The sequence below is a fragment of the Ambystoma mexicanum genome, chromosome 3q (assembly GCF_040938575.1).
Source record: "Ambystoma mexicanum isolate Mex_15411 chromosome 3q, UKY_AmexF1_1, whole genome shotgun sequence".
NCBI classification, from domain to species: Eukaryota; Metazoa; Chordata; class Amphibia; order Caudata; family Ambystomatidae; genus Ambystoma; species Ambystoma mexicanum.
The window spans coordinates 883,702,119-883,719,707 of record NC_090926.1 but is presented as its reverse complement, the minus strand read 5'-3'; the positions used below and the strand labels follow the sequence as shown (position 1 = coordinate 883,719,707).

General features: G+C 46.1%; 1 protein-coding gene across 1 annotated transcript in view; it reads left to right on the top strand.

Annotated features, from left to right (window-relative positions):
- SMURF2 (SMAD specific E3 ubiquitin protein ligase 2) overlaps window positions 1-17,589 on the top strand; it is a 1,271,870-nt gene that overhangs the window by 967,636 nt on the left and 286,645 nt on the right. Inside the window, exons 12-13 of the mRNA XM_069655016.1 lie at window positions 6,647-6,750; window positions 16,415-16,529. Coding sequence (XP_069511117.1) covers window positions 6,647-6,750; window positions 16,415-16,529 — 219 coding nt within the window. The remainder of the gene's footprint in view (window positions 1-6,646; window positions 6,751-16,414; window positions 16,530-17,589) is intronic.

Sequence of the window (17,589 nt, the reverse complement as noted above, 5' to 3'; positions counted from 1 at the left end):
TGCAGCGTGATACTTGCCGTGCTCGGATCTCCTGAAGAGGCCCACTTCTTTCTTCAGCGCCAGCGCACCTGCAAGAATAAGAACTTTGTTGCCAATACTCACCTCGAAGAGCATCCAACCTCTGTCCAGCTCTTCCCAGTCTTGCGGATTCCTACGGCAGTGTCATCTCCATTTTGGCACGCCGCGCCCTACCAAAGGGGAGAAGAATAGAAGAAAAGACGTTAGTAAGCATTCTGCAATACTTAGCTCTCTCGAATTTGCAAATGGAGTTTAATCCTTACCTGAACTCCCATCGATCGGACAACTTCTGCTCCGGAGCATCCCGCTGATCTGAAAAAGGGGAAAAGACACATCAGGTTAGCGCAAAATATTTAAGAGGCGCCACACATCGTGCTTTCTCACCGCAGATCTCCTCAGCTCGCTTCCATGCTGGGTTACTGCGGCACCTAAAAGGACACAGAAAAGACGAACATTGGTTAGTGCTAAGGAAGCCAATAAGCATCACGCTCCGCATTCCTACAACTTCAGCAGCGCATCACCATCCTCAAGACCTTCATCACCTAAGGAAAGAAAGAGACAGTATTAAAGGGACTAGAGCCATCAGAACTTTTGTAAGACTCATTCCGATTACCGGTCAGGCTGAAGCCGTAGCAAGCCCCGTCCGCCGGGCCCGTGCCAGTGAAGCATCTAGGCACCCTCCAGCCCGCATCACCCAACGCACCCCTGCATCGAAGGCAGGACGTAGAGCGCCCGCATCAAAAAACAAGGTGAGGAGAGGTCTGGGGGGAAGGTTGGGACCCAGGGAAGAAAAGGGGGGGCCAGACAAGCAAGACCAATAGGGAATTGACCTCTGATAATACTGTGTTTCAGGCCCAGTGCTTGGTTGAACAAGTCAAGGGAAGGGTTCGGCGTGGTCGGAAGTCCGGACCGGCTGAGTGGCGTGCCTGCGGATATCAGGTGAGTGTTACACTATCTGAAAACCTCTGGCTTCTCCCCAAATGTTCAGAACAGGCTACTGGACATGCCCTTTGAGGGAGGTATGCTTTTTGGTCAAAAAGCTGATGACTCTTTAGAAAGATGTGAAGGTCTAAGATAGCCGCTAAATCGCTGTGCCTAGCTGCGCACCTAGCCAAGCCTGCCTTCAGTTTTACCTCAAGAGGCAGAGGCTATAGACGCTTTGCACCATATGGCAGTAAGGCTCAGCTCCTGTAGGCCAGGCAGGGGCAAAGCCGTTTTTCATGTCCCGGAACGGGCAGAGGGGCTTCTAGATGCCAGCGGCGGGGACGGCTCTGCCTTCTAAGCCGCTTTGATTTTCCCCTCCCACGACTTACCGGTTGGTGGATGGTTGGCAGGACATTGACCTCAGTGGCAGGAGATTACTTTTCGATGCCTGGGCCCTGTAGACGATTTGGTGGGGTTATTGTCTGCCCTTTTTTTAAAAAGCCACCAGACCGACCCCCACACCTCCAATCCAACGGGGACAGGTGCTCCAGGAAGAACTGAGAGCCATGTTGTCAAAGGGTGCCGTGGAAGAGGTACCTCCCGATCAGAGAGGGACGGGCTGGTATTCACGCTATTTCCTGTTAACCAACAAAGGAGGAGGTCTCTGTCCCATTCTGGACCTCAGGGCTCTTAACAAGTACCTGAGGAAAGACAAATTCAGAATGGTGACGTTGAGAGAGATTCCCCATGGTCTTGACTTCGGGCCTGGCTGGTGTCAAACCTACAGGACGCTTATTTTCATGTGCTGATGCATCAAAAACACAGCAAGTTCCTAAGATTCCTCATACGGGAAAAGCACTATCGGTTCAAAGTGCTTCCGTTTGGGTTAACCTCCGCTCCTAGGGTCTTCACAAAGCTGATGGCGGTAGTTGCGGCTCACCTCAGGAGATCCAGGGTCCATGTATTTCCTTACCTGGATGACTGGCTGATCCGGGGGAAGTCAACAGGGCAGGTTGGGTCTCATCTAGAGCACACCTCCCTACTACTGCACAGGCTGGGCTTCTCCCTGAACTTGGAAAAAGTCCCATGTGACACAAGTCCTAAGGCTCCAGTTAGTTGGAGCAGTCCTAGACACTTGGATAGGGAAGGCTTTCTCTTGCGAAGAGCGAGCCGACAGCATAGCAAAGATGGTACATTTATTCTGGAACCATGCCACTTTACCAGCGGCGTCCTTCCTCCGCCTCTCATGGTCCCCTGTATTTTTCAAATGTCAGATGGCAGGCTATGCATGAGATCCCTTCAGTAGCTCCTAAGGGACCAGTGGTGTCGGTACCTTGGAGCCCTCACAGATCATCTGAGTGTCCAACCAAGTGGTCTTCGACTGGTGAGACAACCACAGCAATCGTATGGCGAGGTAACCCTTCTGGCCTCCTTGGCCTGAGACCTGAGTGGTCACAGATGCATCTCTGTAGGGTTGGGGCACTCACTGCGAGGACTTGCAGGTGAGCGGCCTTTGGTCAGCGACTGAAGCCAGGTGGCACATCAACAGGATGGAGTTGCGAGCCATCATGCTAGCCCTGAGGGGCTTTGCCAGTCTCTCAAGGGGAAGCATGTCTTGATTCTAACTGACAACACGGTGGCCATGCACTACTTGAACAATCAAGGTGGCATGCGCTCCCGTCCCCTCTGCAGAGGTAATGCAGCTATGGTTCTGGTTATTGGAGAAGCAATCTCGGTCTCAGCAGTTCATCTGGCGGTGGACAGAACAGTTTGGCGGATGCTCTGAACAGCCAGAGCACGGTTTCGCATGAGTGAGGAAGTGTGCAAGGAAGACCTGGAAGAGGTCTTCTCTCTCTCGGGTACCCCATCAGTGGATCTGTGCACCATGGAGTCCAACAGGAAGTGCAAACCGTTCTGCTCGAGTGAAATCCCAGTGAACGGCGCACTGGGGACACGCATTTCTGGTGGGCTGGCCTTTCCCTCTCCACTATTCCTTACCTCAGATTCCTGTCATTCCTTGGGTTCTCAAGAGGTTGAAGAGATTTCCAGCGATCATGATCTAGATTGCCCCGGACTAGGCGAGAAGAACGTGGTAACCCGATCCCTTGGATCTGGCCATCTGGCCATCTCACCACTTGCCTCTGTGTCCGGATCTCCTGACCCAGTCGTAAGGTCGTGTGTTTCACCTGACCCCAGATTCCTTCAACCTACATGCATGACTCTTGAGAGTATGAGGTATGATGACTGGGACCTCTCAGGGGAGGTACTTGATGTGTCGCTGGCTGCACGCATACCACCTACAAGAACTTTGTAAGCATGCAGGTGGAGAAGATTTGAGGCGTGGTGCAGGGAACGCGAGATTCACCCTGTCTCTTACCCCGCCACTATAGTGATGAGTTCCTTCTGTCACTGGCCTCAGCGGGCCTTCAGGTTACCACATTCAAAAGATATTTGGTGGCCTTGTTTGTGTTCAAAAGGTCCCCGGATCGCGCTTTTTTCTTTCACGATTCCGGTCATGGCCCAATTCTTGAATGACCTTCTCAATAGGTTTCTGCCAATTCCCTTTTGTTGTCCGTGATTGGGATCTTAGTATGGTTTTGACCTATTTGATGGCGGCTCGGTTCAAGCCCATGCACTCCTTTTTCATAAGGCTGTTGTCTCTTAAAACAGCCGTCTTAGTTGCAATCACGTCAGCCAGGAGGGTTAGGGAGTTGCAAGCATTGTTCTGCAAACTTCTGTTTCTACGTTTTTTCAGAGAGAAAGTTTCTCTCAGTGAGGCCTGGTTTCCTTCCTAAAGTAGTTTCAGAGTTTCACCTCTCTCAATCTATTGATTTGCCTGTCTTTTACCCTCCACTGCATCTCTGGAAAGAGGAGGAACAGTTCCACTGTCTTCAACCCAAAAGAGCCTTAAGCTTTTATGTTGCTCGTACATCCAAGTTTTGGAAGACTGACCAGTTGTTCGTGGCCCATTCTTTATCCCGTAAGGGTCTCGCTATAACCAAGCAAACCCTGTTGCGTTGGAATTATTTTGTGTAAATCTGAATGTTGCCGGCCGGCAGGGACCTTCCCCCGGCATCGGGGCACATTCAACCAGAGGGGTCTCAGCTTCTACAGCCTTACAGAGGTGGGGGACGGGGGTGGTTCCTGTTAGGGACATATATTGTGCGTCCACATGGCCGTGGTAGTCTTTACACAAATTTAGCCAGCAATATTCTTTCGATGTATCACGGTTTGGTAGAGAATTTCTGCAAAATCTGCTTGTTTAACACTTTCTGGTCATCTAGGTTATCGTAACTGCTTAGGGAGTCTATCAAGATGAGGAATCTGCGGGAGAAAAGCAATCCATTGAAGAATCAAGGGGAAATTACTTACTGTAATGATCTTTATATGGATTCTTCTCCTGCTGATTCCTCATCGCCCCTCCCATCCATCCCTGCTTAGAAACCCTGTGGTAGCCTATCAGAGACTCTGAGTAAGTTTGCATACCTGTTTCTACCCCCAAAACCTGCCATAGATATTCTAGTATAAAGGCCACTCCCTAACTCTCCCTTGCCTGCTCGTGATCCGAGGAGTCCTGGTAAAGGATCCACATTGCCTTACCCAACTGTGATGGGATTGGGCGAGAACTCTAATCTGCCTCATTTACCTTCATATCCTTCTTCTTTGGAACATTTACCTACCTTTTGGCTTTCTCACTACGTGTTCCCTTTTAAAGACTTCTGGCTGCCTGCAACAGGTACTTACCTGGAACCTTGACTCTTTCATGCACTAGCCCTACTTACCTTACCTGGGAAGGACTTCTTAAGTTGTAGGGACCTTATTTTCTAAGGTAAGGTATTTGTATATATTGCCTTTACACAGTTTGATTCACTTTATTTTCTACAGTCTACTGCTTCATTTCTAAACTGTTTTTACTGTCTGCTGTGTGTGTGTGTGTGTGTGTTTGTGTGTGTGTGTGTGTTTGTGTGTGTGTGTTGTGTGTGTGTGTGTTGTGTGTGTGTGTTGTGTGGTTGTGTTTTGTTTTGGTATGCCAGACATAAGAGACAGACAACAGGACATTTTTAAAGTAAAGAAAACCTCCTCTATTCCCCACCTCTAAGATGCGTTCCCCAATCTGATAAACAGCAACGGGTGCTTTGTCTTACAAATAACCTTTGTCCTTTGCCCAACCTCTGTGATCCTACCATTATAGAAGACAAACTAAGCTTCAACTTAGAATAGGATTACTTTACCCCTTGGGTAAATCAGTGGTGGCTGGTTTCCTGACCCACACCAAAAGGCTTCAGTGTTTTGACCTGGTAGTTCCAACAAAAAAAGTCTGTCCTTTTGGCAAAACAACTGCCTTATCAGCCAGTCCGAACACTTTCTGTTTTGTTCCCCTCTTCAGGAATGTATTAAACATAATGGGTTCTTCTGATTAGTATCGGTCAATATTCACAAAACACAACTTTCTCTTTATCCCATGTCAGATATCTCTATTTTAAGCCTCAGATAGACTGTGCTTGTTCAGCCACCTTTTGGTTGTTGCTTGTGATTTCACTCACCCCCCTCATGGGGTCTTCACATTATTAGCCTGGCATGGACTACAGCCTGCACAGCCCTGCTTTGGTGGCTTAGTTGTGGCCTCATTGCCCTGCTTTGGTGGCTTGATTGTGGCTGCATCGCCCTCCACCACACTACGTGTTTAATGCCTTTCTTTTGAGCTGTGGTGCTTGGCAATAAAGGCAGTCTTTCTAGCCAGCACAACCTGCATTCTCACCCTGGCTCTGGACTGAGCGAATAGTTTCATGACTTCAATTCTTCCCGTTGGCATCAGAGAAGCAGGAGGCCGGTACGTCTCTTGTCCCTTGATTTTGCTTCCTCTGTTAACACTCCTGGGCTTGTCGGGATATCCACCTTTGTTGAAGTGGCAGTTTTCGGCAGGCTGCTTTGGGTCCACCCACCATACCGACTGTGTGGTGCTCCGTTGCTGCTCCTCCTGTGAAGGAGAGACTCCCTCCTCTGCACGGCTACCAAGCTGCCGTTTCTCGTACTCCAGCTGATACTCTCTTGCTCACCTCCCTAGTCCATAAGGCAGGTGGACCGCTCTTGGATTTGTCACAGTATATATATGTATATGTGCACTGATTTGCTTTAGGGATAGATATCTAGAGGGTTTTAAGGCCTAACAAATAGATTATTTTTTTACTTCTGTCTGATTTAGTTGACTGCTTAGTGTGTGGCTCTCTGTACCTTTGCACCACACCCTATTTCCTGAAGTCTTGTCTTACTGCTTTGCTACACTACCATGATAGATGCTCCTGTTCACTAACTAGGGTAGCCTCTCAGAGCCCACCCACAGGCATGGTTCTGAAAATCCACCTTAACAATTGGCATCTGTCATTTGTTTGTATCTTGAGTAAGCAGAGGAGTGTTTTCTTATTTGCTATTTCCAGATTGATTATCAGAGTGCAATTGTTATTAATGCAAGTAAAACAGTTTGACATCTGTATTCATAGTTTTAAGTGCTGAGGTACTGTTGGCGTCTGGTTAAAATTATTTCTTAGCAGATTAATCTATTTCTGTTTTGTATTGCCACAAATATTGACTGTTTAGATTCTCATGTACATTACTTTGTGAGGGAAGAATCCTATGCATAATGCGTTCTTCAAAACTCTTAACACATACAGCAATATAATTGCATAATATACTTGTGCCATTGCAGGAATCCTACAGGCAAGTGATGAAGATGAGGCCAAAAGACCTTTGGAAACGATTAATGATCAAGTTTCGTGGAGAGGAGGGGCTAGATTATGGCGGGGTTGCCCGGTAAGACTAACCAGCCTTTAAATTCAAGAGCATGAATGTATTTTGCTGCATGAAAAGCCTGTGGATTATAATAGCATTACTACTGTCCTCAGGCTTTTCCATATGCTATCTTGTGAAAACATTATTCCCCCAGTAGTCCTCCTGCAATTACAAGTTATCATAGTGTTTATAAATGAATAGATGTCATGGTACAGAATGACTACTGCTGTAAAGCCTAAAATTAATACATGATCATTTGAGGCACATATTTGTTGGTTTTTAGATTGAAGTACTGTTGGGTCGAGGGAGGCTCAATTAATACTTTCCATTTTAGTGCAGGCAACATCTGTAAATGTTACAAGGTAAACATTGAGTAATGTAACTTTGATCAATTTAAGTCAATCAATACATGTTATTTCATATTAAAATCAATTCCATAGAAGTGTTCATATACAAGGTCATAGTAAAGCAGGTACAACTTCATAAACATATTAACATAAATGCAAATGCTATATACACATAAATCACTGGTTCTAGATTGAACACACTATTTTATATTTACTAATATACATAATTGGATAGACTATCCAAGAACAGGTGTGCATTGTGTAAGGGCCAAGGTTTAAAGACCAGAGGAACACATCCTTAGCTTATTACAATAATAGCGGCATAAGAATAGAAAAAGAAGCCGGTTCTCTAGAGCAAACACTTGTAAACACCTTTACCCAGTCGAGAAGCCTGCACACCTACAAATGGTAATAAATTGTCATTCTAAATTCCCATCTTTTTTTTTTATTATTATAAAAATGGATATGACGTTTCAATGCCGAAACCTGGTCGTTAGGATTTGGTCAAATAGTGTGCTACTTTGCAACACCAAAGACTACAAAGTGCCAGGGAGAAAAGAACTTGGTAGTGAGCAGGGTTACGTATGCAGTCATGGTATATTCACAACTATATCAGTCTACATTCCAGAACTTGGCATAGAGGGGCCAGATAAGTGACTACTGGGGTGTTGCCAGGGTGCATTAACAGCTGGACACTGAGCAGGCCATGTTCCAGGCCCTCGCTGGGATATGGGCATCAGTGAAGAGAATGTTAAGGGATAGTCGGGGTATATTTTTTACAGCTGGACCCAAAGGCTGCATTTCAGATCCTGGCAGAAAGAGGGCAAGAAATGGAGGAGGTAGGATGGTCAGAGTAGGAAAGGTAGAAAATGGGGTTGGGACAGCAGAACAGACCTAGGGATCAAAGGTGAGTGTTTGCCATTATACATTTCAGAAGATTTAGCCCTATCCAAAAGCATTATTCTTGTAGTGCATTCTAATTTTACAGTGCATGTGTGGAGGGGAGTTAATTTCCTGAAAAGGTCAGTGGTTTGACTATAGACCTTTGCATTAGTAGACCCAGTACTTCATTTTAGCATGCTCTTGCCTTTGGTGAGTCAATTTGGTGGATATCAAGCAGACACCTGTCAAGGCTGTACCTGAATATCAGCGCATTCATTTTCAGAAAGCTTTGTGATGTAAGCCTCTCTTGACATTTCAGTTTTCCAGACTTGTTGATGTTCGTTGCCTGATCTAGATGGTGGCAATGTCCACTTGTGGGAGTGCAAGTTGAGCTTTTTTCTTTTTTTAGCCAAACCCAATCAAGGTAGATAGCGGAGTGGCAATGTTTTAGTCTCAAGAGATATATTTGAGTGGTCTAGGGCTACAGTGAGTCAACACAGAGTACCACCAATCATTTCAGTTACATAGGTACGTAAAAAAAATACAATGATTTATTATGCCTTCAAACTACACACTAAGCAAGTAAAACCTTCTAGTCAAATATTGTCACACCAACACGGTAAAACAAATAAATACATTATCCCTTAGGAGTTATAGGAATATGATTCAATAACCAGTGTAGCACAGGTAAGCACTCTCCGATGCATTAAAAGTTGAAATGACAATCATAGAACGGCTTCCCTAGCTGAAGTCCTGCCCTAAGGTGGTTTGGTTCATTGTGCCCACAAGTCACCAGTTCCAAAGTTATACTTCAAAGGTAGGTTTATTAAGATATCGACAATGCCAGTGGTTACGATTTAAGAGTCAAGAAGTTAAGTAAAGTTCAACTAAGTAAATTCACTCAATCCTAACCACTAGTATGGAAAGTTATATTGGTCAGAGGGGAATTTTAAGAGAGACAGTAGGTTGGCTCCTCCATGTGTCAATGCTGGGAAGGGGTACAGTAATCAGCAAGTGGACGCTTGGCCACGGAACTATAAGGAATTGCCATTTGCGGGGAATTGTAAGACTAGTGATATCGTTACTGCTTGAAATGAATTGTGACGACTGTACATATGATTCCTGAATTGTATACATATTATCTGTGTATATTCTTGTTTTCTTTTTTCTTTTCTTATTTACTTTTTATTGTCTGTTATTCTATGTAAAAGTTCTTTTGAACTATAAACATAATGAAATAACTAAAACGTTAGGTAGAATTTCCTTTTTGGATGTAATTCTTCCCACTTGGTAGTCTCCCAGCACTTTTTGTTGGACTCTTGTATTTCTATCTGCTCTCCTGCGTGAGTTGGAACATTTTTCCACAATCACTCAGTCTTTTACTTTACCTGTTCCTGTTACCCTTTTGAACCCTTTTGGTTGTATCTTTTGAAGTTATGCTTACCTCCAACATTTTGGGCATGTGTAATGTATTATTGCAGCATATAGCACTTTCTGTTGCTGGGAGCTCCTTGAGCTGCCCTGGACAAGGGGGATACCTTTTATCCTACCTGACTTTTATTTTGTGGAATCTGCACACACCACCTTATCTGAGTGGCTGGTGGCAGTATAGGTTTTCTACCGATTTTCGCGAATCTTGCATGCAGGCTGCTGTCGCAGTTGTAGTAAGGGACACATTGGTCACCAAATGGTGGCTGTACTTTTTTCCCGCCAGCTCTTGATGGATTCCTTGAGCCTTCCTATACCTACTTGGTTGGAGGATGGCCTGCTAGGTCTTTTATCTTTGGCGGCTTGCCAAGGCTCTATGCATGCCTGAAAGAACAGTAAGTGGGGGAGGTGACCGAAACTCCCTTGGTCTTTGTCCTGCAGTGTGTCTGCCTGGATCCAGTTCGAACTGGAAGGCTGGCTGTCCTTTTGGACAAGCCAGCTGTAACGCTCACCTGATTCTCGCAGAGGCGCCGGTCTTGACTGGGCGACTACCGTATCTTCAAAGGTGATGTGTAGCACCCGGTTGGCTCTTTGGGCTGGACCTCTGTGCACTGTATGCCTGACGTGTAGAGTAAGATGTCTGCAGATAGAAAATATGGGGTTAATGAACTGGAGTTATTGGGGTGTCCCTATCTCTTTCCTCTTCTCCTCTCCTGTAGACCCCCAAAGGTTAACGCTCTCACCTTAGGTAAGTGAATGCCGAGCTCTCCATCTGCCTCGGGGCAGGGTGCTGTAACCAGTTTCTTCACTGGATAGGTAGCGCAGGCCTCTTGACTTCAGAGGACTGCTGTCCGTCGTTTACTGCACGAACGGTAAGTTTCGAGTCATTCAAATGTCTTTAAAGTCTTTAGTAATGATGTCTCTTGTTTTGCAGGGTTCCGGCGATGGCGGATGACGGGCTGAAGTGAGTTGAAGATGGAGCCTGTGTGATGAATAGAAGCGCCTGGAAGCACGTAAGTAAGCGCTTGTTGCCTGCTTCACTATGCGCTCTAACTGTCTTTTTATTTTGCAGGTACGAGTTCGGAGCGGCTGCAGGGTGCCGGACCCACTGGATTAGATGTGGAAAGGAGTAATGGCACGTGAGTATTAAAGTTCCCCAATGTCTTTAAACGCACCTTGTTTTGTCTTTCAGATGCGGGATGCAGCGCCGAAGGCCTCCGGAGCGTGCGAAGAGTTGGTAAGCCTTTGCCTTTCAGATGCCGGAATGCTAACCTGTTCTTTCTTGTCTTTATAGGTGTTGCTGAAGACTGGATTCAGGATGGTAAGCCTTTGCCTTTCAGATGCCGGAATGCTAACCTGTTCTTTCTTGTCTTTATAGGTGTTGCTGAAGACTGGATTCAGGATGGTAAGCCTTTTTCCTTAGGCCCAGGACCGGATGCAGAAGACACGATGAGCGTTCTGCTGCAGAGGTTGCAGAATAACGCAAAGCAAGATTCATCCACCGGGTGTGGTTTAAATAGCCTCCTGTAGTGCTTAGGTGTCTCCTTCCACAGCCACGCCTAAGTAAGAAAAGAGTTCCTGGTAAGAAAAAGAGTTCCTGCCTTCCAGAAGAGTTCCAGTGTTCTGAATCTAGGGAGTGGCTCCAGCCCCACCCAACAGGAAAAGTAGTTCCAAACAGAAGAGGATCAGAGGCTCAACTGGCAGGCAAGTAAGCAGCATGGTCTGCTGAAGGTAAGTCCACCCAAGCATTATGAGCCCGGCGCTTCCAGCGCTGGGACTGGGCATATTTATGAGCCTGGTGCCACTGGCGCCAGGACTGGGTCCAAAAGGTCCCAATTGGGACTGGTTGGCACTCGGAACCTGGGTTATGGATCTGCTTCCAAGGGAGTTGGGAAAACCCTGACCTTTTGGAAGCAGAGATCATGACACCAGCCCCCAGATTTGCATGATGGTTTGAATGGAGATTTGTCAATACCAAAGGTTTTCCTGCATAAAAGTCTAGAATACTGGAGCAGAAGAGGAGAGTCGACCAATGGAAACAAGAAACCGAAGGAGGAGAATCACTGCAGCCATTTCCAGTGGCTGCCAGAAACGACTGAGTGACCACTGCAGCTCCTGCCCTCTCTTTTGATCGACGAGGAAGATCCAGACCGGACGACTTCCTTTGATGGACTGGTGGGCCTAAACAATCTCGAGACCACCCACGTTCTGAGCTGTGACTGTCTTGGGCAGCAATTCCCCAATACCCTGGCACTAGGACCATTTTGTTGTGCATCATCTCTTGAGGCGCTATTCTGGCTAGAACTTTGAGGGCGTTCTTCTGGGCTTACATTGATTCTTTCCCTCTCCTAGACGTCTTCTCAACCAAGGCAGAGACCGAGAAACGCAGAGAAGTCTGTGGTGTGACAACCATCGCTGCACTGATGCACGTGTTAAGTTCCAATGAGCCAGTATCGGAAGATCGTCTGCTGGGCATCCCATCCGAAGAAGCAGACTGTCTGCTCTTGACAAAAGTTTTCTTCATCCTCCAGGTCAACAGTCTGAATAGGAGCTGCTGTCGCCTCACCTTGGGGACCCGCCGGTGAAATCGTTGTTCTTCATCAGAAAAGGTACTGTCCCGCTCCTACTAGATTCTTACCTAGGTTGAATCGGACTCCTCCTGAGACGCTTTTGGGTGGACATCCCAATAGTGATCTCCCAGGCCTAAGGACACCGGTCCTTTGGGTTAAAACCCTCCAGGGGGGGTCTAGCTGACTTCTTTTAACTAAACATTTACCTACTTGCCACCATGAAGAATCCTGCTAAATTTGACAACCTTGACGGTGTCTACCTTCCTTTGTTCTTACGCCCATGGTCACCCAGAGCCCCAACTGACTAAGACTCATCCCCAGATAGGGCTGGACTTTCTAAAATGTGGGCTGCCTGAAAGTTATTTACCAGTATCTAACTGTAGTATTGTGTTAGTGTACTTGGTGTTTATAATAAATAATGAAATTATTTATAAAACTATAGTGTGTAAGTGTATTCTTGACTATAGTTGTGCCCTGAGGTCTTTGTACTTACCTGCAGCCCTTCCCCATCCTAGACTAAGCCTGGCTGCTCGACCATAGATACCAAACCTTTTGGGTATTTCAGGCCAAACCTAAGAGTTGCAGCCCTTTACATCTACAAGCGAGTCTTCTATAGGCCTACCATAGATGGGCTTTAGTAAATCTCCCCAACATCTAGTCCGGTATCCTTGTCCAGAACTCCTCTGACCAAAGTTAGTAAAGAGTGATTTAGGGACAGGGCACTACGCCCATATAACCCTATGGCGGACGAGGGGGCAGAAACAGATATGCAGGCAGGCAGAAAAGAAATGGGAGAATTAGTTGTAGGCCAGCTGACAAAGGTCTCCTTTGCCAAGCCACAGTTGAATACCAGAAGGCCATCCTCTCTGCTAAGCAAATCTTCTTGAGCAGGAACGTAGAAGCTGCTATCAATAAACCAAAGGCTCTATTCAGTTTAGTCCATTCTGTGGGCTCTCCTGCTGAGTCACATCCCAATATTATCCTGTCACAGAATCCCTGTGATACTTTGTAAATCATTTATGATGAAACGATTGCCACCATTCAGAGTAAGACCATTGTTCCTATTCTCATCTTCCCATACTTACAACACCCTCTATAAGCATCACTTCAAATCCGGTTTGGTCCACTTTTCTGATCATCTCCCCCTCAGACGTTGTCTGCTATTAATAAACTCAAATCTGCTTCTCCTTTGGATCCTATTCCTCTCTCTATTCTTGAAAATATTCCGGCTGATATTATTTCTTGGGTCACAGTAGCAGTGAACGACTCCTTTTCCTCACGTCATATTCTCAATGGCCTGAAGCATGCGCTAGTGATTCCCCCTGTTTAAAAAAAAAAAACTTCCATGGCTACTGCATTGTCCAATTTCTGTCCTATTTAGCTTCTCTTTCTCCATCAAGCTGCTTGAATCTCTGGACTCTCCTCTACAGAGTTCTTTTCTTGAATCATCTCTCTTTTTTGACCCCTTTCAATTTGGTGTTTGCCCCAGTCGGGGCACTAAATCTGTTGTCTCAGTGGTAGATGATCTAGCCTGCTTGGCACTGATCTTATTCGATCTTTCAGCTGCATTTGACACCGTGGACCCCTGCACCGTGGTGGCCCGATTGTCTTCTGCATGTTTCTCTGGCCAGGTGCTTACCTGGTTTTCCTCCTTTCTCTCTGGTCGCACTCAATCTATTTTTCTTTCTCCTTTTTCCTGTAAACCAGTGCCTCTGTCGTGCATAGTCCCTCAAGGCTCCTCTCTGTCACCTATCCTGTTCAACATTTACATCCAGCCACTTCTAGGTCTCATCTACTCCCATGGCTTCCTCTGCTATTCCTATGCCGATGATATTCAGATTATTTTATGTCTTGATCTGTATCAGGGTGATATGGCTGTTTGGTTTAGCGATTGCCTGGAGGCCGTGGGTGGATGGATGACCAGGAACTGGCTGAAACTGAACAGTGAAAAGATAGGTGCTGGTTGTTGGATCTGCTTCCCCTCTTCTGTTCTGCACCCCTGACTTTTGGCCTGCTAGTTTTTGCCCTGCCCAATTTCGGCTACTTTAATGAAAGATCTGGGTGTTAACAATTCAGCATCTCTGTCAATGTCTGATCAGGTGGAAGATGTCTGTCAAGTTGGCCTCCTTAAGGTAAGGACCCTTTGTAAGGCCCTGCCTTACATTCTTTCTCATTTCCATTCTCCTGTTGTCTCTGCTTTGGTTATGAGCGGTATCGACTATTGCAACGCCCTCCATTTGGCTCAACTTGCCCATTTAATTTGTTGGCTTCAGCACCCTCCCTTTGGCTCTCACATCAACCCCTTTCTGCATCCACTCCATTGTAATTTTAATTGTAATTGTTTATTTATACAGTTCTTATACACAGTTTGAGTGCTTCGAAACGGGAAGGGAGCAAGGGAATACAGTAAACCTTGTTAGGCCTTAAAGTTTCCGAATGCTCAACATAAAAAACTAGCATACTAGGCCTGACGGCATTTCTCCTAGTGCAAGTGCACGAAATGTTAGTTACGACCATGATATGATATGGCATTTATCACACGCCTATACACAAGTGTTTGTCCCCCTCCCTGTATTAGGGAGGGGGACAAAAAGGGGGGGGGGGGCTAGACGACCGGACATAACGAACTTATTAGTCTTCATACATTCAAGTCATACATGTGTACAGACGAAGTTGAGGGTGGGTAGTGGGGGGGAACCAAACGCCCCCAGTCCAGCAGGGGGCTGGGTTAAGTGTAGAGAGAGGTTGCCCCGCTCATGGAGCGTAAGCTGAAAGTGCAGTAATGCTGAACATAGGGTAGTGGCCTGGAGGCAAGTGCAAAGACTGGCGGGGGGAGCCTGTTGGAAAGCGTGTGGTGTTCAAATCTCTGTGTATTGTCCATAGAACTTTTTACAAACTGGGGGCTGAATATCTCCAGGAAGAATTCTGTCCATACTCCCCCCCCCCCCCCCCCCCAACCACCCCAGAGCACTTCGCTCTCAATCATCATTAATGATTCAAGTCCCCTGGATAAAATACTCCTGGATAGGTGGATGTGCGTTTTCCATTGCTGCAGCAAAGGCTTGGAATTCTCTTCCATTTGCCCTCCGGGCTATGGTTAATCATTTCTCAGTTTGCTGCTCCCTGAAGTATCTTCTTTTCTAATTCAGATCTTACCCTGCCCTTGCTGGTTACTTATGGTCCTTTCAGCGCCAAGATGCCCTCGGGCGGCCGTTGCACTTAACAAATTCCTTTAAACTAACATATGTTAATTTACCTTACCCTTCTAACTCCGATTTCTCCAGGGACCACTGATGAGGGTCCAGATTCCGTTGGGGACACAGTCTTCTGTGCGTGGTCCTGTTGAGGAGGGCCCACTGGTCGTGGGTACAGAGGTCACTATCGTAGGCGGGATATAGTTTCGATTGGTCACAGTGCTTGGGAATCGGTTCCAGACAGCTTCCAGCAGAACACCCAAATGTAGAAAAAAATAGACTTCTGAGGAGCAGACCACTTGAGGACACTTTCAGGGAGCGAAGAATACTAGTTGCAACAGCAGTCACTGCAGTCAGCTGCTACAGGCGATCTTCAATAGATGGACAAAGGAGTAGGCCCAGCACAGTATCTATTGATGCAAGAAGGCAGAAAATCCAGGAGCAAGCTTCTTGTTACACAAGTTGAAGATCCTCCAAGTTCCAAGGATGCATTTGGAATGGCGATGTCTGCAGTGAGGTAGCCCAGGAGAGAGCTGGTCCGTCCAGCGGGTGGTCCAGGGGCACTTCCAGGGCTCAGAACCCACGGATCCTCGAGCAGGTGTCTAGAATGTTTGCTCCCACCGACCCAGGGGTTGAAGCACCAGCGTGGGTCTACTTGAGATCAGGCGGAGGAGCAGGGTTTCAAAAGGACTTCACTGGAGTTTGTGCTGGTCAGTTCTAAGGGTTGTCCTCGGGTTGGTAACTGGCTGATCGTCATCGTAGCGGACTTGACTCCTGTTGAATGGGCTGCATGAGTCCTCCTTTCATCCTCGATTTGCATTGGAAGCTTGCCCAAGCACACAGATGGCAAGGGACTGCACTATTCATACTGGCAGTTGCTATCAAACTATAGTCACTTTCCACAACATCTGCCCAGCAGCAGACATTCAACGTCCGGAAGTGCACTGGGACCAGACAGCCACAGCCCCAGCAGCAGCTTTTCCTTTGGGGTGGGTGTGGGGGGGAGGTGGGGGAGAGGTTGGGAGTGTGTGGAATACATTCTGCTTCCCTCCAATCTGTGCCTGTATTCCAGCAGCTTGCAACTTCACCCCAGAGGGTATCAGGCCAAATGGGTCTCCAGAATGCCAAAGAGATTGTGGTGCCCCCACTGGCCCCGCTCCTGAGATTCCCAACCTATTGTACTTTTAATATACAGAAGTAAAATGTATTTTTACTTGTGATTGAATGTTTGGCAATACATTAAATGTCCTGTTTTAATTTTCAGAGAATGGCTTTATCTTCTTTCCCATGAAATGTTGAATCCCTACTATGGGCTCTTCCAGTACTCGAGAGATGATATTTATACGCTACAAATTAATCCCGACTCTGCAGTTAACCCAGTAAGTGTGGTATTTTCCAAGGGAAAATAGTTTTTCTATATAATGATACCATGTACGTTTTCACCTTTCTGTGAATATTCTATGGGAATGTTTGTGTTTACTGTTAATGAAATAGAAATGTAACATTACCAAACTGTCGTCTCGTCATAGACCTAGTTGCGACAAGTCCGATTCTAAAACATTTTAGGCACCCTTGCATACCCCCATCACTGGATTCAGAATTGATGAAATCAAGCAGGAATTCCATTTGGTGTCCATCCACACTAAATGCATCATGTTCAAGATCCCACACTAACTCTCCATCCACTTGTGTACAAAACTGGTTAAACAGTGGTTGAGATGCCAGTATTTATGCTATTGTTAATTTATTTTGACAACAAAATGATGCTGAGCCGTTTAGACCTTCTAGACTTTTTATTTTACTCAAGCCAGTATTCGTATTTTTAGAACCTCTACTGCTGTAGGGTTCTGTGATGCTATCCTTGGTCCACCTGAAAAGGTTATTCGCAAAAGCCTAACCAAATTCTCACTTGGTAATGAGGCGGAGCAGTAAGGATTGGACTAAGGAGATGAGGGGTTTGGTGTAAAGTACTATTCGTATCCACAAGATTGTCAAGATTGTCAAGCAATAGATTGTTCACACAGGTAAGTGTACAAAGTAGGCTTATTGCATTGCCAAAATGCTAAAAGGTAAGTAAAACAATATCTGCACATATATGTCCAAATGGGTTACACACCACACTTTACAGTGTATGCAGTTAACGTTAAGTACTGTTAGCATTAACCCAAAGTAGGCAAACAAAGATGTTACCATTGGTGTAGCCAGGATTTCCTGTTAGGTCGCGCCTGCACATTGTACACATGGACACAGGGCAGAGGTTCCTGCAATTTAAGAAGATATATGTATTTGTTTAGGTGGTTTACTTTAGGATGTTCTCTCAGACTAGGCCATTGAATACTTTTTAATTTGTCAAGGCACCATTCAACCAAAAGCCCACTTCATTGCCCTAGAACCTGCACAGTCAAGTCGCAGTATGATCCTCACTAGACTGGAATCTAG